The following is a 27,985-nucleotide window of genomic DNA, read 5'->3' as shown; positions in this document are numbered from 1 at the left end:
TGCAGCCATCGGCCGATAAATTACCCGTGGTGGTACCGCCGCATTCTGCCTGGGCCCTGGGGAAACGAAAATGTGGAGTGTTGGTCTGTTGGAGTTGCCATTGCCAACACCAAATTTCTCAACTCTTTTTTTATTTACACCCTTCTACCCTATGGTTTGAAGCTCTAATTTTTTGTTTTGGCTGAAGATTAAAGCTTTAAAGTTACTAGAAATGTTTGCCCGCGCATTGCTGCGGAGTTAGAATTGTGAGTGAATTGTTTACAGAAGTGAAGAGAGGAACATTGGCCTCACTTTCTATGATTCAAGTAACAGCATTTTAGTTCATTAGCACAAATAATAGATCAACAACTCTTCAGGCCTTTAAGAGCAAATTGTGGTTGTCTCTCAATTTTTACTGTCTAACCGGAGAGAGCATATATAAAGAGAGAGCAAAGGTATTTTCAAGCTTCTTGATAGCCAAGCAAAGGCATTCAGATCTTTGACAGATGCTCCAAGTATCATCATATATTCAAGTGGCCTGTATTTTAAAGAAAGGCATGTAGATTAGAGTTCTGAACATACCTCGTTAATAAATCCTCCAAAAATATACTATACAATAGCAATCATTAGAAAAGGAGTACATCCTGTACTATTAATGCCAAAGTTTACAAATCTATAGACAACTTCTATTTGCATAGGATGAATGGTGTAGGAAGGTTCTGGAAACTCATGTAAAATGTGCAATCTGGATAAGCACACTTTACCTTTGTATTTCTCAAGTCTTCCTCTTTGTGTCTCAGTCATGACAATTGGGAAGTGAATGGATCCCTGTAAACACAGACGATGAAAATCAGGAAATTAATCCATGATTTTCTCCCATTTGAAATGATGCTATTAATACTAACTACTAAGGTAAACATAACTACTACTTAGTGTAATGCATAAAATCACACTGAGTAAAGTTTTTTGAAATAGTGTTCACTAACTCAATCTTCTCTATAATTACCTTAGTATATCTTAATTTTCCTTTTCATGATGTGACTGTGTGTTAGCCACCAATTCTGAAATTCGTAGAGGGATTTTGAACTCATACATATGGTGAATGATGTCTGGGATAGTGAGGCAAGAACAAATAAAGTTACTTTTGCACCAAACGACCAATACTGCCAAGCTAATTGGACATTCAGTATTATTCTAAAACTCACTCTAACTTGAGCTCATCATGAGCAGGACATAGCAACTCAATGAAGCTCAAGCTCAAGCTTATTCACCAATCTCCATGGCATTAACTGAAAATCCAAGGGCTGCAAAAATTGCAACCACAGTGGTAAGGCTACAAAATCAGTCATGTAAGGCATGGCATTAATGTAGCTTTGTGTGATTTGCTGGCTATTGCAATAGCAAACCAAAATGCTTGCATAGCTATGGCTTAGTTAGTATCGCTGTGTTCTTTGTGTTTAGTCTTATGCAGCTGTTACTTATGTTCGGATTTTAGAAGTTCTTGTTTCCCTTTATTAACAAACAAAAATACTTGAGAAGCCAACTAATAATCATCATCAGATTGGCCACAAAAGATTGGAAATAAAATTTGATAATGTATGTCAACTAAAGAAATGTAGAACGGTCGAAAAGGAAAGAAAAAAAAACTGTCAAAAGAGAAAAGAAAAGGAAATTAACAAAAAGACTTTTCTACAGAACATTATACTAACATCATGCCCATTCAGTTGAATTTGAGTAATATCAAGTGATAAATAACCAATTAAAAAGATAATACTTACCATTCCAAAGTAAAAACATCATGGCAAGAGCTGCTACTGCAGACACTCCTGCACCTAATAATGATGCTTTTGTCAAATGTCTTGAAATTTTTTTGCACATAGGGCCGGCTGTAGTATATATATATTTTTTTAAAGGGAAAGTCATTTCAGCTATTTTTATTTATATATCTACCTTTTTTCACTAGTACAAAAATTGAATCAGACGACGGCTAAAAACTGTCGTATGATACGGAGCTGACTGTCGTATATCTCGCTGTCGTCTGATGAAACATGATTTAGAGAACTATCGTCTGATGAACTCGGCATCCATGTCGACAGGCTGTCGATAGAGTGTCGACATCATTAACTGTTGTGTGAACGTTACTCAGACAACGGGCAACTTAGAAACCCGTTGTGTGTTTGTGATTCAGAAGTCTTTTTTTTTTATAACTGTGATCTGTTTTGCATTCAGACGACAGTTTTAATTTTGAGGCGATTGTAAATATTGTGTACATATGACAGTTTTGCGTGGTTATTGTACTAAAAGAATGATTCAATGCATTATATTTGCTGGAAGCGGAATCAAAAATGACCAAATTAACAGTAACTGATCAATATATAGAAGAAATTGTTATAATCCACATCATGCACCAAAATGGATTGTGCGAAGGTAATCTTTTATCCACAAAAGAAGTACATCTAATAGTACTCTCCTAGCAATATACATCCAGAAATTTACATAAAAGAGTAGCTTTGCAAGCTTTGCTGCTCTCATGGCCTCATTGGAGTCCAGCTTTGGAAGCTTCCAAGCACCAATTCTGTAGTAGCTTTTTGCTCTCTTTCTGTATACCTGATATGGAACATAGTATTTAGACCTATAATCACAAGTTCTTGCCATAATACTGACCACAAGTGATTATATCACAGAACAATTAACAAAATTCAATATTGAAACCAGCACCAAAAAGTAGAAAGTGAAAGACCAAACAAAACTAAATTTATTGGTAAATGATGAAACCATGTTAATACAATCATTCAAATCAAAAATTGAAAGCAACATATCAATATTCAACTACGTACCAAGGATTCTTTTAATTCACATAAAACATGCATCATATCAATGAGCATTTTGAAACTGGTAAGATCACACTTATATGGTACTAAATAGTACCAGAAATTTTCATTAGATTATAGAAAAATGATAATAAATACAACCACTGTTAATTGTTCTTATTCCATTTCGACATGTGATAACACGAGTTTGTAGGGAAAATATTGAAAAACCACAGAAACTGGTAAAGATTTTAAACAAAGGGTTCATACATGCATCTCAAACTTTGATATTGTAACAATGGGGAAAAGGAACAACAGTAAGTATAGCACAATAGTAGTACAGCAAGCAATAACAACAACATCAGCCATCATAAACTAATGTATCATTTTAATAATGACTTAGTACCTGCACTTAATGTATCATAAGTCATAACTGCAAATTGAGACCTAAAAGGTAAAGTTGAATTAGAGGAACCTGATATATGATCTATTAGCACATTCCAAAATATGTCAGCCGGAGAGTGTGTAGTTGGCTGCCCTATACTTGGAGGCATGTCCCTACAATCCACCACCCTGCTGATAAACTTGATGTTGCTCTCCAAATAACTTTCAAGATGGCAGTTATCCTATAGATGTTGTATTCATGCCCATTCGAAATGCGAATCATAGTATTCATTCTTATGTGAATGAAAATGAAAAACAAGAGATACTCTTCCACTTTTGTTGCTTATCTCTGTGAAAAATAAAATACAATTGGCCACTGAGTATACATCCAACAGAACTTGTTCAAGAAAAGTTATGCAACACTGCACTTAGAATCTAGGTGATCGACATAATAAAACTCTGGGAGGAGAAAGAAAACAAAGGTATAGGCCACAGCTTTGAAACTGAATGTTAAATTCTATAATGCAAAAGCATATTAGGATAGGCCACAGCTTTATCAATTCATGGTGAAAAACAACAAATTATGAAAATCTCTCTCTCTCTCTCTCTCTCTCTCTCTCTCTCTCTCACTCTCACTCAAAGGGGCTCTCCTTCTCCCTCGCAGAAACTACTTTCTGTGATGGATATGATAAGGGGGGTGGCAGTGAGATTAACACCAGTACAAAAACCTCATTATCAAATCAGTATATCTCTAATACTACGCAAACACACTTGCAGCTACCAAGTTCAATTACATACATAACCATCTCGGCAAGACCCAAAACCCACCAGAAAAACAAAGAAAGTTAGAAAAATACTTCATTCCAAACCGAATATAAGAACATGAGTAAACAAAAACTAAACCCTGCAAGTGCTGAACACAACCATTGCTCCTACTTTCCTCAATTTAGAGGTATCGTTCATGACAAAATAAGCAAAGGCCAAAGAAAACTTTAGTTAAATTTCTATCTTATTAAAAACACATTACATTAAGCCTTAACTTCTAAATTATAGTGGTTATTTTTTCCTCATATATCTGTTTCTTGACTACCACCCAGATGTCATATAATAAACACATCTAAACCATAATCTAAATGCAGGTGTAGACTTTCTCATGGCATCCAATCATTATCATCAGTACATCCCAAATGACGCATGGTTGGTTACGTACTGTATACACTGACAACAAATCATCCCCTAAATATACTCATTCCTTAGAATTGTAATTAATTTAAACCAATGCTAATAACAAACATCAGTAATAATACAAAGATTCCATACCTGAATGAAGACAGAACAACGAACCAATATCAAAGAACAAAAACAGGAACACAGTGGCAGAAAAACAATCCAGGTACTTTTTCGCATAGAACCTACGGAATCAAAACAAAATAACTATCAATATTCCGTAACAAAGAAAAGATTCAAAAAATCGAAACCCATATATTAACTGAAAGCCAAAACTTTGAGATCACCCAAAATCAAAATGTCACCCTGAACCTCTTACTCTTCTAATCAACAACTGAAATCCCAAACTCAAGAACAAACAATACCCTAGAGGCTAAAACATCAAAGCCCTTATCAATTCAAAGCCATCCATAACAAAAAAATCCAACGAAAACCAAAAGATCCAGCAATCCATTACAGAATACCTTATACAATACCTTCCGTCGATGTTAAACCTTTCAAAATCCACACAAACAACGACCCACTATGCATCGAAACAAAACCCGCACCAACCTCTCCTTCTGTTCTCTTATTAACCAATAATTGTCAATACCTAGACCTAAGTATTAAATAACTAGAAGCATAAGCACAAAAAAGAAAACATAAACAGAATAGATGTTAAAGAAATCGCTATTATAGATGTCAAGCTTGTCTTGTCACAAATATCCAATAATGAATACCGACCCACTATTGAATCCTATATTGATATTATCATGAAATATTCATACATTTGTTATTCAAGAAGGCAAAGTGGCACACAATGCCACATACCTAATAGAGGCTAGCTTAACTTTGGTCTTATTTAATAGCAATTTGATGATTCTAAAGAAAATGAGAAGGAGTGCATTATAAGCTTGAGAGATCATCCACTTGGGATTAAGAATTTAAGATAACAACCCATTGGTAGATATCACAATGGGTAGAATATAATACTTTTCATAAATAGTTAAACAGCAGTAACCAAAAGTAGGAGATACTACTTACAAAAAAGGAGGCCGTCTGTGAATGTGAAGTGCACACGAGAGTCAACATCATCAAGTTTGTCCAAGTTCATCCTCTGTTCCGGCAGAAACTAATACAAAAGGGTTGTATGGTGCTTGAATAACTAATGACACACGTGCATGCAGTGATATTGTTTCAATCCATCTTTTCTCTGCTTTCAGATTATATAGTAGATTATTAGCAATTTAGCATAGAGTAGTAAATATAGGTTTAGCATAGCAATGAATTCCTGTAAAATTATCATATTTCAGTAGTAGCGGATCAGAGCCTCTGTTTCAATGTTTTAATGCCATATATCTGCATGTAATTAATACTGTAAGGAATCAATGATGTAAAAACAAACAGATAAGAGTAGGTTATGTTCAAAACAAAGAACTTCAACTCACCCTCTTTGCATTTAATGCTTCAAGGACTCGAGATTGAGCCTGATTCTTCTTCTGAACTTCTACATTAGCCTGCTCAATTTTGGCTTTTAGCTTTGGATCATCATATGTCCGGTACCTGACAATTTTGACATTTGAATCAAAACTTAGTTACCCAGAATCAAAAGACTAAAACTTTGAATCAAAACTTACCCAGAAACCTTCTTAGTTATCTTCTTAGCCCCAATATTGACATTTTTGCCTTCAATCCCAAATCCACAGCTCCAATGTTCAAATTCAAATCTTGGTTACCCATAGCTGAATTTCGAATCCGCCGAAAGCAACACGCCACTGCCGAAAGATCTGAAGAACACTACAGGTCTACCCATTAGGTTTTCTACAGCCTCTGAACAAGAAAACACGAAACCAATCAGTTCAAACAAAAAACGCAATTTAATTCCTTCAATTTTTAGGTCTCAAAAACGAAACAAGAAGACGACGAAGAACCGGCGTCAGATTTGCAAGAGAGAGGGGGTTGTTACCGGTGAGATTGTTGGATTTGATGTTGGCCTGAGCGCGGTCAGAGTAAAACTCGGAGTTGTTGGGGTCGAAGGCGATGGCTTGGGACTTGGATGTAGAGGTCAACGGCGAGCTCAAAGTGGTCTTGATGAAGGCCTTCACTATTTCCCATATTGAATAACCATTAGGTTTTGGTCGGGGTTTGTCGAAGAGAGAGAGAGCTTGCGTTGGGGTTTGTGGAAGAAGAGATAGGGTTTGTCAAAGAGAGAGAGAGAGGTCGGGCTTTGTCGGTGGGGGGGGGAAGGGTTGAGAGAGAGAGAGAGAGAGAGAGATCTTTGTCGAAGAAGAGATCGAGTAAGGGTTTTGGTTTTGGCTTTGTGTCGAGAGAGAGTGGCCAGCTGTCGAGAGTGGGGAGTGATGGTTTTGGTGGGACAACTCACTTGACTTCCCTTGTTGGGGAGTTAGAGAAAAATGATGGTGGGAAATCTCCTTGCTTTCTGCCAAACATATTAATTAGACGACATTTTTATTGTTTCTCGTCGTATGATTACTACATGTTGGGGGAAAAATTTGGGTTTGAAGTGGGGTTTGGCACCACAGACATGGTGGGAAAATTGCCGCTCAATTATTTTAGGGTCATACAACAGTTTTATCCTTAAACGTCTTCTGAACTAGTTCATTATACCACATCAGACGACAGGTTTTATAAAAATGACGTACAAAAAAATAAAAATCAATCAGACGACAGAAAACTATGATGTGTCGTCTGAGAGGTGTCGTCTGATTCAATTTTTGTGGTAGTGTTTTCTGCTTTCAAATAGACGCACCAAACCTCATATCACTATGTAGAATTGTAGATACCTCAAAAAAGAATTCAGAACAATACCTCGGCCCTTGATTCTACCAGAGCGGTCTCTGAAGACTCATCACCCTTGTTGTATCGTGCAATAGTTCGCTTCATACTGTAAAAAACATCAGCAGCTATAATTTGTATAAAACAGGGTACAATTCAAACCTATACACTACAAATTAAGTTACAAACAAAAATTCAATGATTTTGCTACCTGCCAACAATCATTGATTAACTCACCTCAATGTAGATTAATTACGTTACAGAGATCAAACCATGACCACAACAAAACAATATATAGGCAGTACACCTTCATACAACAAAAAATAGCTAAAAGGAGAAAAACTCATTCATTCAAGAACAAAATTAAAGTAAATACACTGCTTTCAAATAGAAAATAACATAAGAAAATATACCCACTTCTTTTCCATCTCTTTGAATTAACTTGATCAAATTGATTAGATTTACGTCCTCCTTCCAACAATCTTTTAACCCGTTTCATTGTGCTCGTAGATGCCATCACTTCAACAATATATGTAATCCAATTAAATTTTTAGATCATCATATTGAAATAACATTCAACAAAACTTTTTAAACTGCATTAACAACTTCGACAAAACATTTATACCTGAGTCTAGAAAATTTGTAGATTTTGATCGCTCACTGTTCCCAAAATCTGCACAACAAAATGAAACAAACCACAACATAAACAACAATCAAGCAAGCACGAATCTTTTGCTGACAATCAAGCATAACAATGCATAACCTCAAATAAACCGAAAAAAAATAACGGGGCAATCAATAATCTGAACACAAAAGTTACATACCTGAATAACAATAGGACACCAAACTAACACCAAGCAACAAAACCAGGAATAGAGGCAAAAGAACAATCCAGATACTCCTTTGCATAGACTCCTGAAATCACATAAATCAGAACATTACCCTATTATGCTCCAGAAAATACAAAACCCAACTGATACGGGTGAAGAGAAAATACAGAACCTAGAATTAGTTTCAATAAAAAAATTTGAGATTCAAAAAATACCTTCCCCCTCTTCCCCTGTTCTATCTCTCTCTCTCTCTCTCCCTCCCCCCCCCCCCCCCCCCCCCCCCCATCCCAAAAGAAAAAAAATTCATCAGCTCTAATCTGAAATAGAAACCCAAACTTTATTGAATTTTGGTCGATAGCTCAACCTGATAATCTTGACGACTTAATGTTATCGAAAGGAAGCCAAACTCTATTTGATGAATGACACAACTGATGGTGATTGCAAATCTGAAACAGTGCAAAAATTGTGTTTGCTGACGCTTCCCGAAGAAACCAGCAACTGATTGAGCCGCTTTATATGATGAGGACATATGGTAGAAGTGTAGAGAAATCCAGAATGTGGGAAGAAGACAAATGGAGATATTATACTTGGACGAATATGGAATTGGGGATGGCAGCGCGTAATTATGGAACATAGCAAGAGTAAAATCGTCAGTTTACTGTTACATGAATAGTTGTGAATAGTAAACTCATCTTTCGTATATAGTATAATTTCTGTGTTATCATTTGAATAAAAAGTTAACCCCTTTTTTTTTGTTTTAGAAAGTCACTTTCACACTTCATGTGATCTCGCTATAGATCCGGATTAATGTTATTAGTTTATATGACGTGTATTTTTATTGACCCCCATAATAGTCCCCACTAAATTTGAATTATATTTGACAGGACCCGCCCCGGATTTCACCCTGAAATCCGAAGAGGCTCTGCGGGGCCCACCTTAGAAGAAATTCTACCAAAAATTTGACAGAACTTCCCCTAAAAATGGACAACCCAAAACCTGTAGAAAAACAATTACACTTCTAAATCATCCATCCTTATTCTTCTGGAGCCACCCTGCTCCCTATATCACAACATCTCTCATATCACAAAACAATTTTGAAACTTAAGAATATTAATCTCAAGAGTTATCAGAGCAATCTATTTCTCAGGCGTACAAGAAGGTAGAATACAAGATAAACGACCAATACTTTTATAATGCGGAAGCTATGACAGCTATGCCTCAACCCCAAGTACGCTCGACCTCAAGCTAAACTAGCCTGCAAACTGGGCATTTAAAATCGAAGGGCCCAGGGAAAAACATTTAAAATCCGTTAGAGTGAGTGGACGAAAAATAAGTACTTTCAAATGTATAAGTAAAACTTAATGTTTTCCCAAGTTATTCTCTAAAATCTCGCATGCAGTAACAATCTTGAAAACACTCTTATTCATCCTCTTTACTGAAATCTCAATCACGTAACAAGAACATCTTGAAATCTCTTAAAATCTCATCCTCAATCCTTATAAAAACATCCTTTTCATGAGGCTTGTTTCATGACTAGAAAGGACTGCTGTCTAGTCATCTCATGCCATCTAGGAGGGACTGCCACCCAGATGACGCATCGGAAGGGACTGCCAACCGGAATAGGAGGCGGTGGATAGAAGGGACTACCAACTAGCCACAAGTAGTAGACGGGACTGCCGACTAACCACAGGTAGTAGACGGGACTGCCGACTAACTACCTCATGTCATCTGGAAGGGACTGCCAACCAGGTGACGCGTCAGATGGGACTGCCAACCGAGCTATAGTCTGGAAGGGACTGCCAACCAGACTATTACCTAGAAGGGACTGCCAACTAGGTAAGATACGCATGCGCCAAAACTGGCCTCCTTAATAAACTGAATAGCCTCCTCAAGAAACTGAAAATAACCTCTTTCAATTACTTGCTTTCGGAAAGAAACTCGGTATTACTTCAATAAATCAATAATAATTCACCGAAAGCATAATTCAGGATTAACTCACTAAATCAAACCTCAATAAATCCTCGAAAGCATCCTCGAAAGCATAAAATCAAATACTCTGTAAATCAATAAATATTTTCGGAAAGAAAACTCAATCTAACTTCAAAGCTGATAAGTACGGAGCTCAAAACTCAATAAATTTCGATAAATCAATCATGCTCAAATATTCGATGAAACATTCGTACTCGTGAATCCTCATAAAAACCGATATTCGAAATCCAAAATTCTCATAATATTTTCTGAATCAGTCACTTCCCGAAAATCATTTCTCAACTCAATAACTCCTGAATAACTATCTCAAAAATCTACTAAAAGCCCTCGGGAAGGAATTTCAATACTAATCTCGTAATTCATAAATAAATCTCGATAAATCAATGCTCAAATATTCAAAACATAATTAAATCTCAATTGGAAGAAAATAATAATACTGCATGCGGAATTAATTTAAAAACAAACGTCCACTCACAGTACTGTTTAGGCGACCATGCATACGAGTTTCTTTGTCGAGCAATAGCTCGGTACGTCGCCCTGTATACAATTATTTTCCTTGAATAACTATTCAACAATTAAATACGATTCTCAAAATCAAATCCTCATAATTACATCTCCACTTCTCCTCGGATGCAACCCAAATTATACCACTAATACCATTTCGTTAATTTAAAGGTTCCAAGGCAGAACCGAGAGATATCCGACGGCCGGATTCTCGTAATTCGATAATCGAAACCTTAAACTTCAAAAATTCATAATTAATTTCAAGCTTCTCCAAAATTCACCAAATTTCATATACAAGCTCTACAATATTTATAGGATTTAATGGGCTAAGAACTGGAATTAAAACACAGCCCAACACGCCTCCACACGCCACCCACAGTGGCGGCACGTGGGGCCCACGCTCCAGCGGCAACCACCTCCGATGGCCACCAAAATTTGGCAGCACCATCTACTCAACAAACCCAACCTCTTTCTCAACTACAACAAGTTCCAATTTTACCTGGAAGAGCTCCAATTAGGCCGGTGAAATTTTTCCAGAAAACTCCAAGAACCCTAGAAATTGAAATTGTTAATTCGACCTCTACACTGCAAATTGAAATGAAAGACCTTAGGGGAAATGATCTATGTCAAAAACCGAACCTTCGACGCCAATTTGGTGGCCGGAGACTGCCGGAATCGGAAAATATCGACGCTGCCTCAAAACTGCTACAGTGACCGTCATCTTCTTCTCGTTGCTGCACCTTCCACAGTTCATATTAAGCTACGAAACGAACCCAGAAATGAAGAGAAGGAAGAGAGCTTTCCAACGACATCTTATACGTCAAAATCCGTCGCCGGATGGAGGAGTTATGGCCGGAAGAAGGTGACGAGGTCGGAGAGGAAGAGAGAATCGGGGAGAGAGAAAGGAGAGGGCTCGGTAAGTTTCCGAAAATGGAAACTTACCACAGTAACTCGGCTATTTATAGAAAATTATTATGAACAGTAACTTTAGTATTTTGGCCATAACTTTCGCATATGAACTCCGATTTTTACATACCACATATGCACGTGCTCGGTTTAACGTCCTCTACTACTTTCATGAAGGAAATTTTCTCAAATTTTGACCCGAACAAAAAGTCAACTTTTAGGGCCCCCTAAAAGCGTTGAAACGACAGTAAAAGTGAAAGTAAAAGTTGTTTACCGTCCAAATGACTAGTAAACCGGTGAATTCGGGTTCGGGACGTCACAATATTATTAACTTAGACCACCACATGATAATACCATGTGATCTGCGACCATAGAATAATCACTCACAATTCACTCTCTCCCATCACTCCATGCCAAAGGAAGAGAGCTCCATTTTTCTTTCTTTGACAATTTATTCATCTTTTGTTATATTTTTTTATTAGACGGAGAATTTGTATGAAATAAAAAAAAAACTATACCTATAAGTTTGAAATGTAAATTAATAACTATAGCCAAATCTAGGAGACATAATAAATATATATAAACTTGAGGTTCATAATTAAATTAAAGGGGAAATGATCATTTACCCAATTTTGGGGTTAATTAACCCCATTTACCCAAACACTCTAAGAGATTGCCCACTTACACAACAATTTTTATTTTTAAACTCCACTTACCCAAAACTTTAAGAGTTGGACCTGTTTTCTTCATATTTTTGGACTGTTTTGCCCTGATGAATCTCTCTCCTCTCAGTCTCTCTCTCTCTCTCTCTCTCTCTCTCTCTCTCTCTCTCTCTCTCTCTCTCTCTCTCTCTCTCTCTCTCTCCCCCTCACCGATTTCTCTATCTCTCTCTCTCTCCAGACGAAGTCGGATCTCTCTCTCCCTCCCTCCATCCCTCCAGCTGGTCGCCCACGACGCCTGCTCTCACCATCGCCGCCCCAAAACTAGTCGCCGTGCTCTCCGCGGCCAGGCTTAACGCCAAGCCGACAGTCCTCGTCGCTGAGAAGCTCGGCGAGGCCGGGTTGGACCTTCTGAAGGAATCGACGACCGCCAGTAGAATCGGGTACGTCTTTGATTTGCTTCTGTCTCTCTCGCCTGCGACTGATCATCACGGAAATCGCAACTTGATTGTATCTCCGGTCCCGGGCTGTTACTAGAGTCGTTGCAATCAGAGTCAAATCAGTGTGAAGGCAAATGGTTAACCAAAATTGTTGCAAAATGACTGGAATTGTGGGCAAAATCGTCAACCAGGGTCGAGATTATTGGGGCTCAATAATCTTCCTTTTGGGAGGCAATAATGTGTCTTAATTGTTATAAAGTCTCTATAATTGTGTTCAATGATATTTTCCTTTGTGTTTAAAGACTGCTTCTAATGTGTTTTGGTATTTCTGATATATTTTTGGGGGGCAATAATCTGTTTATTGCGGGACAATAATATATTTGTTTTGTTATTTTTTGCAGGAATATGGGTGATACTTTTGTTGTTAGGTGCATTTATTCTTGTTAAGAGGCCACCTGGGAGGCCTTGGGTGAAGCGGTTCAAGTCAAGTGGAGAGTGAAAAAAAAGCCAATTCGTTGTGGTAGTTGTGCCAAAATGGGCGCTCATAACCTGATTGTTTGGGGACTTAAATTCACCAAGTATTGAATTTGAATACCTGTACTTTTGTAAACTAATTTAAAACCAAACTGAGTTACTTTTGACCATCTATAAAAAAATTATTGGGGGGCAATAAACTTTTTATGACCCCCCAATAAACCTAATTATTTTGGTTAATGAATCTAGCAGCTTTTTGTTGAAATGACCTGTAATAAATGAACCAAAGTTAAGACATTATTGCGGGGAAATAATCTGTCTATTGCCTCCCAATAGACCACCCCAAAAATCACCAGTTTCTATCATTGACAGATTATTGTACTTTAATAAACTCAAAACAACATAAGACTTATCAAAACTCTAATTTCAGTGATTAATTAACCACAGTTAAGAAATTATTGGGGGTAATAATCTGTCTATTGCACCCCAATAGGCCACAATTTTGACGTCGTCCGAGACCTGCAAGAGAAGCGCAGACCCGATTCCGGCGTGGAGCTTCGTTGCTTCCCGGACATCTGACAAACAAAACTGGCGAAGCCCAGACCCGATTCAGGCATGAAGCTTCGGAGCTGTCGGGACATCTGACCAACAAAACCGGCGATCCCAGACCTGATTCATGCGTGGAGAGCTTCCCGGACATCTAACGAACAAAACCGGCGAAGCCCAGAGGGGTTGGGATCTTGGAGTTGGATGGCGTCATCCTCTGGTGGTCCGACGGTGGGACAGAGCAGCGGCGGTGGAGGGCGACATCGACAGTGGAGTGGTGGGCGTGGTGGCTTAGAGAGAGAGAGAGAGGCAGAGAGTCTGAGACAAGGTTAGAGAGAGAGAGAGAGAGAGAGAGAGAGAGAGAGAGAGAGAGAGAGAGAGAGAGAGAGAGAGAGAGAGAGAGAGAGAGAGAGAGATCGATGAGGGGGAGGAGAGAGAGATATGAGTGTAATTTGTTAATTAAAAGGAGGGCAATACTGTCAAACACTGTTAGATTGGGTAAATGAGGTTAAAAACTTTTAGTGGAGTAAGTGGACAATTTTTGGACTAAAATTGGGTAAGTGGTCACGGCTTTTAAATTAAATTCATGATACTGTATTCTCATGTTATTAGTTAAAATTTCATTTTTGTTTAACTACTTCGATTATTTGAAGTTTGTTGAAGCGCGCATGTGAAGTCGACATAGCGCGTGTGGGAGTGGTGTTAAAGCGCTCTCCTAGTCTTTAGGCTTTAAACTGTCCTCTTACTCTTAAGTATCATTTTAGCTGGAGAGTGGAATCAAGTCAGGCCATTTACTAGAAAGAGAGTAATTCCGTCAACAATAGGCGAGTTTGATTCAATTCCGATTAGGAGATCGATGGCGTCAACCTCTTCTCGTCGTCAATGGAAATACGATGTCTTTCTAAGTTGTTGTAGTTCCTAATGAATATTGATAAGTCCACATCAAGTCTTATACTTCTCTCTTACTCTTTTTTTCTTCTTTTTATAAGAGGATCAAAGAATTTCACTCCTACCCTCATAGTAACTCGAACTCAGGACCTTGATCTTAGGTAGTGGGTGTTCTAACCACTGAGTTAACTTCTCTCTTACTTTAATATACAAAAGAATTTTATTTATCAAAATTTAATTTATTTGTCACTTTTCAGTTTCACAAAATTACTATGGAGTGTGGAGCTGAAATGAAGCTGGGGTTTGGGTTGCCTTTATATCTGTCGAGCTTAGTTGGTTTTACCAAAACGAACCCGAACCCGAATCCGAACCCGAACCCGAATCCATATCGAAGGACACTTGTCCAACTGGGTCACTAAAAAACTGTAAAACCAGAAACCAAGTGAAGCAACGTCACTGTCACTGTCACATCACTAAGAGAGGCGTCAGTCACAGACCCTCTAATGTCACCAAGCTCTCATTAGCACATGCTCGAAAAGCCTTCGACTTGTTCCTTGAAGAAGAAGAAGAAGAAGAAACAGAGGGTGTATTGATTATGTACAGTTCTCTGACAAAGGGATTACTCTAGTGCTGGGCTTAGTGACGAGGCTATTGGGCTCTATGTTCACATGGTGGTTCAGGCTATTGGGATTTCTGTGAAGGGGGTTCAGCTCCATGGTTCGCTTGTGAAGATGGGTTTGGAGGAAGCTGTGTTTATTGGCAATTTTTTGATTCATTTCTACGCAGAATGTGGGCACTTGGATTATGCCCAGAAGGTGTTTGATGAAATGCTTGGGAGAAACACTTGTCGTGGACTAGTTTGATTTGTGGTTATGGTTGGAGGAATCTGCCAAAGGAGGCTGTTTCTTTGTTTTTCCGAGATGGTGGCTAAGCACAATTCGGTGACTCTGGTGTGTGTCATTTCTGCTTACGCAAAGTTGAAGGATGAGCGCTTAACTTGGGAGTCTGAACTGAAGAGTAATATGCTTATGGTGAATTCACTTGTTGATATTATATGAAATGTAGAGCTACTGATGCTGCAAAGCGGCTTTTTGAAATAGTTTGAGGAAGCAATTGAACTTTTCCGGGTGATGCGGACTGAGGGAATAAAAGGAGATAGGGTGACCATGGTGGAGGTTGCATCTACCTGCGGATATCTAGGAGCTCTTGATCTTGCAAAGTTGACTCCTGCTTATATCCAGAATAAAAAACACAATTGACTGTGATATGATGCTCGGGACAGCTTTAGTTGACATGTTTGCTAGATGTAGCGACCCTCAAAATGCAATGAAGGTGTTCAATAACATGGGATGAAGAGATGTTTCTGCTTGGACAGCAGCCATCGGAGCAATGGCCCTGGAAGGAAATGGGGAGCGAGCTCTAGAGCTTTTCGATGACATTCTTAACCAAGGAGTGAAACCAGATGAAGTAGTCTTTGTGGCAGTACTAACAGCATGCAGCAATGTTGGTCTTTTGGAACATGGACGGAACATTTCATGTCAATGCAGTTGGTCCATGGCATTTCCCCTCATATTGTTCATTACTGTTGCACAGTCGATCTACTAGGCTGAGCCGGGCTCTTGGAAGAAGCTGTTGATCTGATAAAGTGCATGCCAATGGAACCTAATGATGATGTCATTTGGGGATGTCTCTTGGCTGCGTGTCAAACCCACAAAAAGGTCGAAATGGCAGCATATGCAGCTGAACAGATATCAAAATTGACAGAGAAGAGCCACATTGCATTGATGTTGCAAGAAATAACCAGCAGACTCAGAGATGCTAGACACGTTCCTTATTTGGACAATGTCCTGCTTAATGTTGATGAGAAAGATAAAGAGTACTTGCCATTCACCAACCGTACCCTGTCCCACTTAAGAGTTCCGACAAGAATGCCATGCGTTCAGATGTATTCTTTCAGAGACAAAGAGATTTGAGGCCGAGACTTGAAAAGAATCTTTAGACTTCAAGCTTCCAAGTGCAAGAGCTAATCAAAATTTCAAGATTTTTCAGGTTTAGTGTTCCTCTTTGTTCTCAGATTTTTCAGGTTGAGATTTGTTGGTTTTTCTAAGCTTTTAGTTCATGAGTGGTTAGTAAGATTTGGAATTAGCACAATGGTAGTTGCATCGACTAATCAGCATATATGGATGGCATCTGGGGTTACCATACTGGCACCTTAAGAAAGAGGAGCTACCTCTAGTTATGTTAGGAAAGAACAAGAGTCGGATGATGCTATTTCCAGTTAAGAGGTTGAGATCAGCAATGAACTTTGGCCTCCTTGAGCAACGTTGGCTGGCTTTCTATTTCCCATTCAGTGTGCATTTGGTTTTTGAGGTACTTCTTAATTGTTCATAAACGCAGAGGATCTGATAGTCAGATGTATGCCTTATGCGTTATCATTGCCAACAGTGAATTGGTCCAACCGTTTTCGGAGAAAATTGATGATCAGGTAAGGAAGTGGTTTGCCATCATAAGAGTGCCGCTGGGAAAGGGTGCAGAATTTTCCCAGATCTTTCCAAGTCTTCCAAGTCGTCATCTCCGAGTAAAGAAAAAGAAAACGGGAAAAAGTCGTCCAAGTCGTAACTCGTAAGATGACCATATGATTATAATCCTTTCTTCTCCATAGTAACTATAATTTTAAAATAAATTCTATTTTTAATCAACACCAGATAATTTCCTTCTTCCATCAAAGCATCAAAGTAATGATTTTCCAAGTCTTCTAAGTCATCGCCTCTGACAAAAGAAAAAGAAAAAACAGACTTCCAAATCCAAGTAAAAAAGAACAAGTGAAAGAACAAGACATAAACGTTTGCTAACTGCTCATGAAGTTGATGAAGTATACGAGGTCAAAATGCATGTTAGATTATGATCGAGCTTTCGAGTTGTTTAGCTTGAATGCATTCAAAGGAAATGGACCTCCAGACAATTATCTGAAACTTGCAAAACGTGCTGTATTCTATGCTCAGGGCCTTCCATTAGCTTTGATAGTTTTAGGCTCTCATCTATTTCGTAGAAGCAGAGAGGAGTGGGAAGCTACATTAGATAGTTGTAAAGGAGAAGATCCCCACTTAGAGATAAGGAACGTTCTCAAAATAAGTTATGATGCTCTTGGAGTAGATTTAAAAGGATATTTTCTTGATATTGCTTGTTTCTTTAAGGGTAAGTATGTAGACGATGTGAAACCAATACTAGACGCTTGCTACTCTATTTTGATTTATCAAACTCATTTACATCAATTTTTGATATTGGAAGTTCTAGCCTGGCTTTGGCTAAATATCTTGCATCAAGATGATGCGGCAGGCATATGCATGACCTTCTTGGGGAAGAAGGAATTGGATTTCATTGTTTCTAAGGATGGCGTTGATGTTACAGCTACGTAGTTACTCCTTCTTGGAGTTTGCCTCTGTTGTGGATGCATGCAAGCAAGCATTAATTACTTGCTATAATCGAGCAGCATATATTCAGTAGTTAACATCAATCTGGTCTAGTGGCACTTTAAGAAAGAGAAGCAACTAATTCTGCTTAATACTTATATTATGAAAAACTTGAATCTTAATATTCTGTTGATTGATGGCAATTTTGATTTCTAATGCATTCTTAAAAAAGTCTGGTTGCGTGTATGTCATTGCAGCGATCATATGTGGTGGTTGATGAGAGTCTTCTAATTCATTAGAAAGTAGCGTAAGTCTCTTTAGAGGTTGCTGCAGGATCAGGCTCTATCCGAAAAGCATTTCTATTCATCAAGATTGATCAATGAGACGTAAGTGTACATATGTAATAATGTTAGAATAAATAATTAAATATGTGTATCATTTCCCTTTTCAAATTTTGTAACTTAGAGGAAGTACTAAAAATATTCAGTTTCAGAATAGGGCGTACATATTAAGGTTAGTATTTTGACTTTAATTGATCATAAACCTACAATTAGAAACCAGTTTAATGAAATAAATAGAAAAATGAAAGAATTCTCATTTTCATAAGTTCCTCTGTAAATTTAGAAAAATAGTTGGAAGTATTGGAGTATCCTCAAATTAAAGACCTATTCACTGAGGTCTCAAGTATCTCATCTTTGCCATTATCTTAATTACATGGATTTTGAGATTTTCTATATATTTCAGCCAATTCCCTTAAGAAATCCCACCCATTGCTTCAATTAAATCCCAAATGTTGTTTCACCCTGTGTAATGCTTGTGCCTGTGGTAGCCTGCATTAAGGGAAGCAAATTAATTTTGCTCAGATGTGTTCTTTTACAGTGGTTTGAAGCAACCACTTGAAACGCTGCTGCAGTTTCAACTTCAAGTTTTAAAGTGCGAAAATCAAGGATTTTGTGAGTCTTCCTTGCTTGAAGATTTTCCAGTTTAGGATTTTCTCTTTGTTCTAAAATCTGCAGATATTTTGTTTACTAGGGTTGACATTTGGTTTTTTCTCCCAAAAAAAAAAATAAAAAAATTGTAGACATTTGGTTTTTCCGCACCTTTATTCTGTGTCATTTGTTTTGATTTATGTATTCAATGACAAACATATATTTATTTTCTTGTTTATCTTTATATCAATAGTTTGATTTTCAAACCTAAGGATTGTACTATATAATTGGTATACTTGACCAACTTTGCAAGTAGTGATGACTGATGAATATGCACTCTTTGGTTCTGGTTGTAAGACAGACATTGCTGTACTATGGAATGTTTGATGAGGGTGCTTCTTAGATACCAATATGTAGGATTTGTAAAAAACCTTGTATATTTTGTTCATATCTACAAATACAAGAATATTATAATCTGAACCAGTGTGAGAATTTAACAAAAATTTCAAATGACAAAAATAACAAGCATAATATAATATTTGGAAGAACCTAAAGGCGTTTCATGAGTTTCTTTTCGTTATTGTGGAGAATATTGATGGCAATCAGTTAGGCACTGCAATTAAGGTAGTGCATACAAATGATCCAGTATTAATATTTGGCTTCTAGTTCATTTCTTTGGTTTCACTTGTTATTTACTTCTATAAATGTTTCTGGGTGATTAACTTATTAATGTTATACATTTAGATTGTTGCTTCCGTTTACAGTGGGAACTATAAACTCTCCAGTTGAATGGTTGCAGATTCGGGCAAAGTTGGGTACATGCTGATCTGACTGACTTTGAGACGACTGCAAAAATCTAGAAGTTAGGGTATGTGCTATTTCCCTAGTACTCATGTGTTGTACTTGTGCCCATATACTTTTCCTAGTACTCCGATCTATGCTCAAGTGCATACATCTCATTGTTTACAAGTTTTTGAAACATATCACATTAGGCATGATGTTGAATTGTCCACATGGTCATTGTGTTATGCCAATTGAATGTGAAATTGTCACATTAAGAAAAATATTCGTGGCACATTTACATTCCAGAGCCAAATTAAGTTGTCATCTATAGATTATAACTTCTAAATACATGAACAAATTTGGCCAATGATCCGATTGGATCATACACATCATTTTTTGGTATCAGCTGGCGTTGGCTAAATTCGGGTTCAAGGTGATGCGGCAGGCATCATGTGTTGACCTTCTTGAGGAAGTACATAAAAGCTGTGTTTCCTTTGTTTCTAAGGATGGAATTGATGCTGTGAATCTGCTTCTTGGAGTTTGCATATGCTGTAGATTCATGCAAGCAAGTTGGTGCTGTAAATATCCAACGAACACCACTTAGATTTATCCACTGATGGATTACCTATTTCAAAGGTATGATCTCTGGTTAAGTAAGTTTAAATTAAACATGATTAGCTCTTAACCTTTTAGTATAATGTTCCGTTGCTTATGTAGTTGGAAGGTTACCAGCAAACATACGGTGATATACTTGAGAGTGGTGAGACTCTTATGATGGTCAGAGCAAGCAATGGGCGTGCATGATTCCCCTGCTATACACCAATTTATATTCTGTTCCCTTTTCCTCCAACAACCTTGGTGCCACAATAAGATATGATTCACGTGAGTGGTTCGTACTTCTAGCACATCCAAAAAAAAAAGGATGATGGCAATTTTTATTTCTCATCTGTTCTTGAAAAACTTTCATGTCTTTTTCATTGTAGTCGTCTTGTGGGATGGTTGATCAAGAGTTTGCAGCAGATGTAGCCATAGGCAAGTGGCATGATACTAGTGCTTCCCTGATTGAGGCTCCAAATATAAGGAGGCCGATATCTGAGGCTTTATTGAGTTCCAAGGACCGATTTATATGCAAGTATTTGCAATCATCTAGGAATATAAGCCTGTATCTTTGTCTTTTCCTTGCTTTTGTAACGCAGACTCCCACATTTTTGTTGGAGAGGAAAGATCTCACATTGGAAAAGTGACAAATAAAATATAACTTATAAGTGGGTGGATCTCACCCAATTGTACCGAGGCCTTTTGTGATTAAAACCCAACACCTATCGGGTGGTTAAGTTGGGACAGTATCGGTACAATGGTGGGCCACGGGCCACGCTTGTCGCTGTTTAACATGGTATCAGAGCGGGTCGCCCTTCAATACGTTGCCATCATGGACCCGGATATGGGTTCATTCATTAATTGATTCACCAATCTCCTCTCCAATCATGGACCTAGTTTGGGTTCATTAAATTGGCCATCGGAAAGTTTCCGATTGGATTATTGCCAAGTGTCCGATGTGGGCCTTGGATTGTTATGTGATTGGTCAAGTCTCTAATGTGGGACTTGTGACCCGATTTCCAATGTGGAATCGAGTTTGTCAATTAATTCCACGTGCATACCTAGAGCTAGGTTGCACGTGAGGGGGCGTGTTGGAGAGGAAAGATCCGACATTGGAAAAGTGACAAATAAAATATAACTTATAAGTGGGTGGATCTCACCCAATTGTACCGAGGCCTTTTGTGATCAAAACCCAACACCTATCGGGTGGTTAAGTTGGGACAGTATCGGTACAATGGTGGGCCACGGGCCACGCTTGTCGCTGTTTAACAAATATAACTAGTTCATCAGAGCTGGTGTTGTATGCTGAGGTTGTTTCAAAAATAGCAGTGCAGTGGTTATGAAGATTAGCCTAGTAAAATCAATAGATATTCAAATATCAATTAGCTAGCTTATTTTGTAGTGTCCTGATACTGATTCTTCCTCAGTTTATGAGGTAATGAGAAGCATTGAAATAACTCAATTTGATTACCAATTTGCATTGAATTAACTAGATGACCTTTGAAGGGGAAGTGCATTGCATTAGAAGTAGTACTTGGATCACTACATGAGAAGGTGAAATTGGTTCGTTGGATATGCATGGTAAATGGAGCATGACAGAGTTAAGTTGATGAGATAATAGATAGACCTGGTGCCTATCTAAGATGACTTGCAAATGTTCAAAAAAAAAATCTATGATGACTTGCAAATGTCGTGATCGCTTTTTCTATATCGTGCTAATCATGTGATTCATGTCCTTACTCAATTTCTGAATTTCTAAATTAGTTTTTCACTAAAATGTAAGGCATACAAGTGTGTATCCACTTAAGCATCACATAAATCATTTCTTCTTTTGTTAATGTATATCATTTTATCCCCCATTTAAGGTCAAACCAAAAAGAAATTGAGTAATCTAGAAGTTGCATGATTGGGTTCAAATGACCGAATCCATTCATTATTCAACTTGCATGATTGGTTCACATAATCCGTTCGTTGGTTCCGTAAGGCATCATCCAGTAGAGTAACAAGACTCCAAGCCGAGTCCTATCAAAAACAAAAAGTCAACAATCTTTTTTTTTTTGTGGTCTGAAAAAAGAAAAAAAAAAGAAAAAAAAAAGTCAGCAACCTATTGCCAACCACTTCACGCCGAAATGCGGGCGTAGCTTTCAACTTTACGTTCGGCTGCCTCGTAGATGCGATGCAAGGCACAAGGTCTAATATATCAAACAATATGAGAGCATGACTCCATATTCTGAGTCTGTTTAGTCAACTAGCTTACAGAAACAAACAATAATATGACCGCTATGGCCGTTGAAGCAGCTTCTTCCTCTTCTTCTTCTTTCTCCAATTCATACACATATGATGTCTTTTTGAGTTTCAGAGGGGAGGATACTCGCTGCAATTTTACTGATCATTTGTACAACGCGTTGCGTCACAAGGGAATTAACACCTTCAGAGATGATAAGCTTCCAAGAGGAGGAGAAATATCGGTGGAGCTTGTCAAAGCAATTGAGGAGTCCAGGGTTTCAATCATTATCTTCTCTGAGAACTATGCATCATCAAGGTGGTGTTTGGATGAACTGGTGAAGATCCTTCAATGTCGAGCATCAAACAAACAAATGGTTAGACCGGTTTTCTACAAGGTGGATCCCTCGGATGTACGAAATCAAAGAGGTAGTTTTGGTGAGGCATTTGCTAAACTTGATCAATGCAGATACAAGGATAGCATCGGCAAATGGAGGGAAGCTCTTTCAGAAGCAGCAAATTTGTCTGGATGGCTTTTTTCGGATGGCGAGTATGTTTCAAAATCCCACTAGCTAGTTGGCTTATAGTTTTGTATCATTGTATATTTAGCTCTCAACATGTGGTTAAGACTTTATAAATTGGTATATATGCTGTTAAATTGATAGGTATGAATCTCTGTTTATTGGCAAGATCGCTGAGGAGTTGTCGTCCCAAGTACTAGTCAATTCTGATAATTTGATGGTCGCTAAGTATCCAATTGGAATTGACTCTTGTAGACAAGATGTCCACAAACTTTTACATATGGAAGAAAATAATGTTCGTATGGTAGGGATATGGGGTCCTGGTGGAATAGGAAAGACCACAATTGCTAAAGCTGTGTTTAACTCAATTCGCGGTGAGTTTGAAGGTAGCTGTTTTTTGGCCAATGTTAGATCAAATTCGAGTGTCCAAAAAGGCCTAGCTCATCTTCAACAGATACTTTTGTTTGATATTCTTGGGGACTCAACTTTGGAAGTGCACAATGTCGATGAAGGAATATGTTTTATAAGGAAAAGGATGCAGTATAGAAAAGTTCTCTTAATTATCGATGACGTGAGTGATTCGAATCAATTAGACAACTTAGTTCGATCATCTGATTGTTTTGGGCCAGGCAGTAGAATTATCATAACAACAAGAGATAAACATTTGTTAATAGCTCATCAAGTTCAGTCAATATACGAGGTCAAGATGTTAAATGATGCTGAAGCTATGGAGTTATTTAGTTGGAATGCATTCAATTGTAATGGACCACCAGATGATTTCGTGGAACTTGCAAATCGTGCAGTACGCTATGCTCAAGGTCTCCCATTAGCTTTGATAGTTGTGGGTCGTCATCTATTTGCTAGAAGGAAAGAGCACTGGGACGATGCATTGGATAGTTATAAAAGAGTTCCTCACAAGAATATTCAAGACATTCTCAAAATAAGTTTTGATGCTCTAGAAGAGGATTATGTAAAAGAACTTTTTCTTGACATTGCTTGCTTCTTTAAAGGTGAGGATGTACATCATGTGATAACAATACTAGTAGCTTGTGACCGTAACCCAGTGATTGGTATCGAAATACTCAAAGAAAAGGCCCTGATAACAATGGACGGACATAAGATCATGATGCATGACTTGATAGAAGAAATGGGTAGAGAATTAGTACGTCAACAGGGTGAGCCCGGCGAAAGAAGCAGATTGTGGAACTTCGATGATGTCTACCATGTATTAACAGCTAATACAGTAAGTACTATCTTATCCAATACGTAATTAATATTTCTTATTGAAATCTTGAAGCTAGAAAATTTTGAAACACATAAGCTTATGTACTAGCTTGTGCTTTCCTAATTACTACATATGTTAATAATTATTGCTTTCTTTCATTTTGCAGGGAACAAAGAAAATAAAAGGCATTAGACTAAAATGGGAGCAAGAAAAAGATGAGATATGTTTGAATTCTAAAAGCTTTTCTAGGATGAAAAATCTCAAATACTTGTCTATCAGCAAGAGGGTACAGTATTTTGGAAACATAGATCATCTATCCAATGAGTTGAGGTGGCTTTACTGGTACGGATGTCCGATACAGTCATTTCCTTCAAATTTTCATCCAAGGAAACTTGTTGTGCTCAAAATTCCTTACAGCCCTCGCATCACACGACTATGGGAGGGACTTAAGGTACTTTTATTTAATAATTTATGTTTATTTTTATATAAACTAACATTCTTCATGCATACTCTGCATGTGTAATATTTTTTTTAAAGAAAAAAAAAACGGATATTGTAGAGAGATCCAAAATAGTGAGAGAGAAAACTCAGGTTGTGGGATAATTAAAAAAAAAAATATTTTTAATGAAAATTCATTTTGTGATTGTCATATTTACACTAATGATTTAATTTGATTGTCATATTTACACTTATGATTTAATTTATTCTTAAAGTTTTTTAATCTTTTAGTGTTAAATTTGTCAAAATTTTTAGTTTTAGCTAACAAAATCTCTTCTCTCAATAATAGTATAGATAATGGTTGGTTGATTGGTGTCAAGTACTAGAGCTTCAGCCTTCAGGTTAGCTAATTGTTTTTTTGTTTTTGTTTTTGTTTTTTTGGTTTACCTTGCCACACAGAATTTTCCAATTCTAACATCTATGAATTTGGAAGGTTGTAAATCCCTAAGAGAACTTCCAAACTTCACCGGAATCCCCAACTTAGAAGAGCTGAATTTATATGGTTGTGAAAGTTTAGTTGAGGTTCATCAGTCCGTTGGATGCCTAGATAAGCTTGTGACCTTATGTCTTGAAGGCTGCAATAACCTTGTTAAGCTGCCCAGCGAAATTAGCTTGAAATCTCTCCATGCTATGGATCTTAAGTTTTGCACTAAGCTAGAGGAATTTCCAAAAATTATTGGAAAGATGGATTCTTTAAGAGAGTTGATCCTATCGAATACTCTTGTTAAAGAACTGCATCCGTCAATTGGGAATCTCATTGGGCTTAGACAGTTATACCTAGATCATTGTCAAAATCTTACTACTCTACCATGCAGCATATATGAGTTACAAAATCTAGAGATCTTAAAGGTGAGTGGATTCTCAAAATTTGTTACATTTCCAAAATTCAAGGGAAAGATGAATTCCTTAAAAGAGTTGTATCTAAGAGGCTGCTACATTGAAGAATTGCATCCATCAATTGGAAATTTCACTGGGCTTAATGAGTTGAATCTAGCAGATTGTAAAAATCTTACAACAATACCATGCAGCATATATGAGTTACAAAATCTAGAGATCCTAGATGTGAGTGGATGCTCAAAACTTGTTACATTTCCAACAAAAGCAAGCATTTCACATGACCAAGACAGTGGTTCACTAGCGCTTCCCAAGCTCCGTGTACTCAAAATCACCGGCTGTAATTTATCAACTGCTGATTTCATTGGGAGTCATGATTGCTTGGAAACATTAAACGAACTTGATCTCTCAAGTAACAGTTTTGTTAATATTCCTGCACTAGGCAAATTTGTCAGCTTGCCAAGGATTGACTTGTATAGTTGCACGAGACTTCGAGAGATTCCAGAGCTTCCACCAAATATACTTGAGGTAAATGCAGGGGATTGCAAATCACTGGAGAGATTTTTGATATTGCCCAAGTCTTTGAATATGGTAGAGATAAACTTGTGGAATTGCCATAGATTTAGTTACAAGCTGGGCTATGACATGGAGAAGATGGAAAATATTTTGCTGAATAATCAGGTCTGTTTTTTCTCTTTCTAGTTTTGTTTTATGTAATTTCATTATTTATGATGCATACACCTTATTAATATGGGTGAGACAAGCCTACACATAAGGGGTCTCTCACCTGAATTCCTATTGCTGAAAGAATAAGTGCGGTATTGATCGACGTAGTTGACATTTTTATTGCAGCACAACTCCCGGTTTAGTCTTGTATTACCTGGTAGTGAGGTTCCGAATTGGTTCCATCGTTTGAAGGAGGTTGCTACTAATGAAAACGGCTCGTCCAGTACATGTGCATTTTCTTTTGAAATCCCAAGCAAATTGAATTGGGAGAACATAGGAGTGGCTGTTTGTTCTGTTGAGAAAACTTTTAGTGTTATAACTCATCATCGAGCTGATATTTCCATCAATGGGGTAATCATAGAACAGTGTTCCAAGTTGCCGAGTTGGCGCAGTTCCAGTTGGCGCAGAATAACGCCAGACCATATGTGGCTTACTTATATTCCATTATCTTATGAGATAAAGGGAAAAATGGATCAAAAGGGTTGGTCTTGTTATCAGTGTCGAATTGAATTTTACCCTGCTGATCAAATTAAAAGTTGTGGAGTTCACCTCGTATGCCAACCTCGCATGCTAGACTGGCTTTCGTGGATTTCGTCTGCGAATCCAGAACAAAAGAGGCCTCGTAATGGAGCCAATGACGATTATGACCGTGAACGAGAGCAGCAGGAACAACCAATTCCTTCAAAACGACACTGCACTGAGGAGCAACCATCAATGCCTTCCTTCTCCGATTACTCTGCATCTGCATCTGCATCCACCTCAAATCTTGATCTTCTTCCCAATTCGCTGCGGACTCTCGCGAATTTTGATCCTACCTCACTAGCCAGTACTCCATAGTTCCTACAATAATATATGCCATGTTCTTTCAGAGACTCGCTGCTATTTTCAGGTTTGTCTCTCTTCCCTGTTTTAAAATTCTGCAGATTTCATGTTTTTATACGAATGATTGTTTTGTGGTATCAAAATTCGTAAATTTGCCTTCAATTGATTCCATTCTTGTAGGAGAATATTGCTGGTAATCAGCTAGTCTATTGAATCTTCATGTACTGGTTACATCTCTGAATTTCATAAATGTGCCAATAATTTGTCAAACTCATATACAATATGCTTTTGGTATCAGAAGTTCTAGCCTCGCTGTGGCTAAGTATCTTGCTTCAAGGTGATGCTGCAGGTGGATGCTGACCACCTCGAGGAAGAAGGAATTGGTTTTCGTTGTTTTTAAGGAAATTAAGAATTAATAGTTTAATACTGTGAGTCTCTTTAGAGGCAGCTGCAGGATCAGGCTCTCTCCAACAAGTATATCTTTTCATCAAAACTGATCAATGAGTAGGTGTATATGTGTAATCCACTTGGAATAAAAACCTTTCCTTTTTCATTTTTTTTTGTAATTTAGAGGAAGTATTAAAAGTTTATAACTGTGCAGTTTCGAATAATAGTGCATACATATTAAGGTTTGTATTTGATCATAATTCTACAATCAAAAATCGGTTTAATGAAATGAACAGAACACTGGACGAATAGCTCATTTTCTATGTTCCTCTGTAATTTTAAAAAACAGTGGAAGTATTGGACTATCCTCAATTTAAAACCTATACATTGTGGTCTCAAGTATCTCAACTTTTCCGTTATCTTCATATCAATCAATTCTTTTTTTTTTTTTTTTGGTTGGTTATCAGTTGATCCCACTATTATAGGAGAGCATTGGTGGCAGTCAGCTAGGCTCTGCAAATCAAGGTAGTCCATTCGAATTGGTTGATACTATTGATATTTGAACATTTTGATTAATGTCATCTAGTAATAATATTTCTGGGTGATTAATGTTATTCAG

At 37.6% G+C, this 27,985-nt stretch overlaps 2 protein-coding genes and 1 pseudogene across 3 annotated transcripts; 2 read left to right on the top strand and 1 right to left on the bottom strand.

Moving 5' to 3' along the window:
* Positions 1-252: 252 nt before the first annotated feature.
* LOC112177212 lies at positions 253-8,559 on the bottom strand. 2 transcript variants are annotated; one of them, XR_002927313.2, is made up of 7 exons: positions 7,413-7,580; positions 7,209-7,284; positions 1,758-1,811; positions 1,185-1,283; positions 986-1,088; positions 744-807; positions 253-517 (listed from the first exon to the last, which is right to left on the bottom strand). XR_002927313.2 is itself a non-coding variant. In XM_040512881.1 (7 exons), exons 1-5 carry the CDS (start codon positions 8,532-8,534, stop codon positions 7,280-7,282), a joined length of 411 nt encoding a protein of 136 aa, XP_040368815.1. In that variant the 5' UTR covers positions 8,535-8,559; the 3' UTR covers positions 253-517; positions 744-807; positions 7,209-7,279. The 2 variants fall into 2 exon arrangements, 1 of the variants encoding a protein (XP_040368815.1); XM_040512881.1 differs by lacking the exons at positions 986-1,088; positions 1,185-1,283; positions 1,758-1,811; positions 7,413-7,580 and adding exons at positions 7,593-7,694; positions 7,801-7,848; positions 8,000-8,090; positions 8,370-8,559.
* Positions 8,560-14,871: 6,312 nt separating this feature from the next.
* LOC112202812 lies at positions 14,872-17,209 on the top strand (annotated as a pseudogene).
* A 5,190-nt stretch (positions 17,210-22,399) lies between these two features.
* On the top strand, positions 22,400-26,133 carry LOC112187449 (disease resistance protein RPV1-like). The gene is made up of 4 exons (XM_024326242.2): positions 22,400-22,903; positions 23,019-24,117; positions 24,266-24,550; positions 24,997-26,133. Exons 1-4 carry the CDS (start codon positions 22,413-22,415, stop codon positions 26,131-26,133), a joined length of 3,012 nt encoding a protein of 1,003 aa, XP_024182010.2. The 5' UTR covers positions 22,400-22,412.
* The last annotated feature ends 1,852 nt before the right edge of the window (positions 26,134-27,985 follow it).

The sequence above is a fragment of the Rosa chinensis genome, chromosome 1 (assembly GCF_002994745.2).
Source record: "Rosa chinensis cultivar Old Blush chromosome 1, RchiOBHm-V2, whole genome shotgun sequence".
Classification (NCBI taxonomy): Eukaryota; Viridiplantae; Streptophyta; class Magnoliopsida; order Rosales; family Rosaceae; genus Rosa; species Rosa chinensis.
The sequence above is the reverse complement of the archived record's forward strand: the minus strand, read 5'-3'. Positions and strand labels throughout refer to the sequence as shown.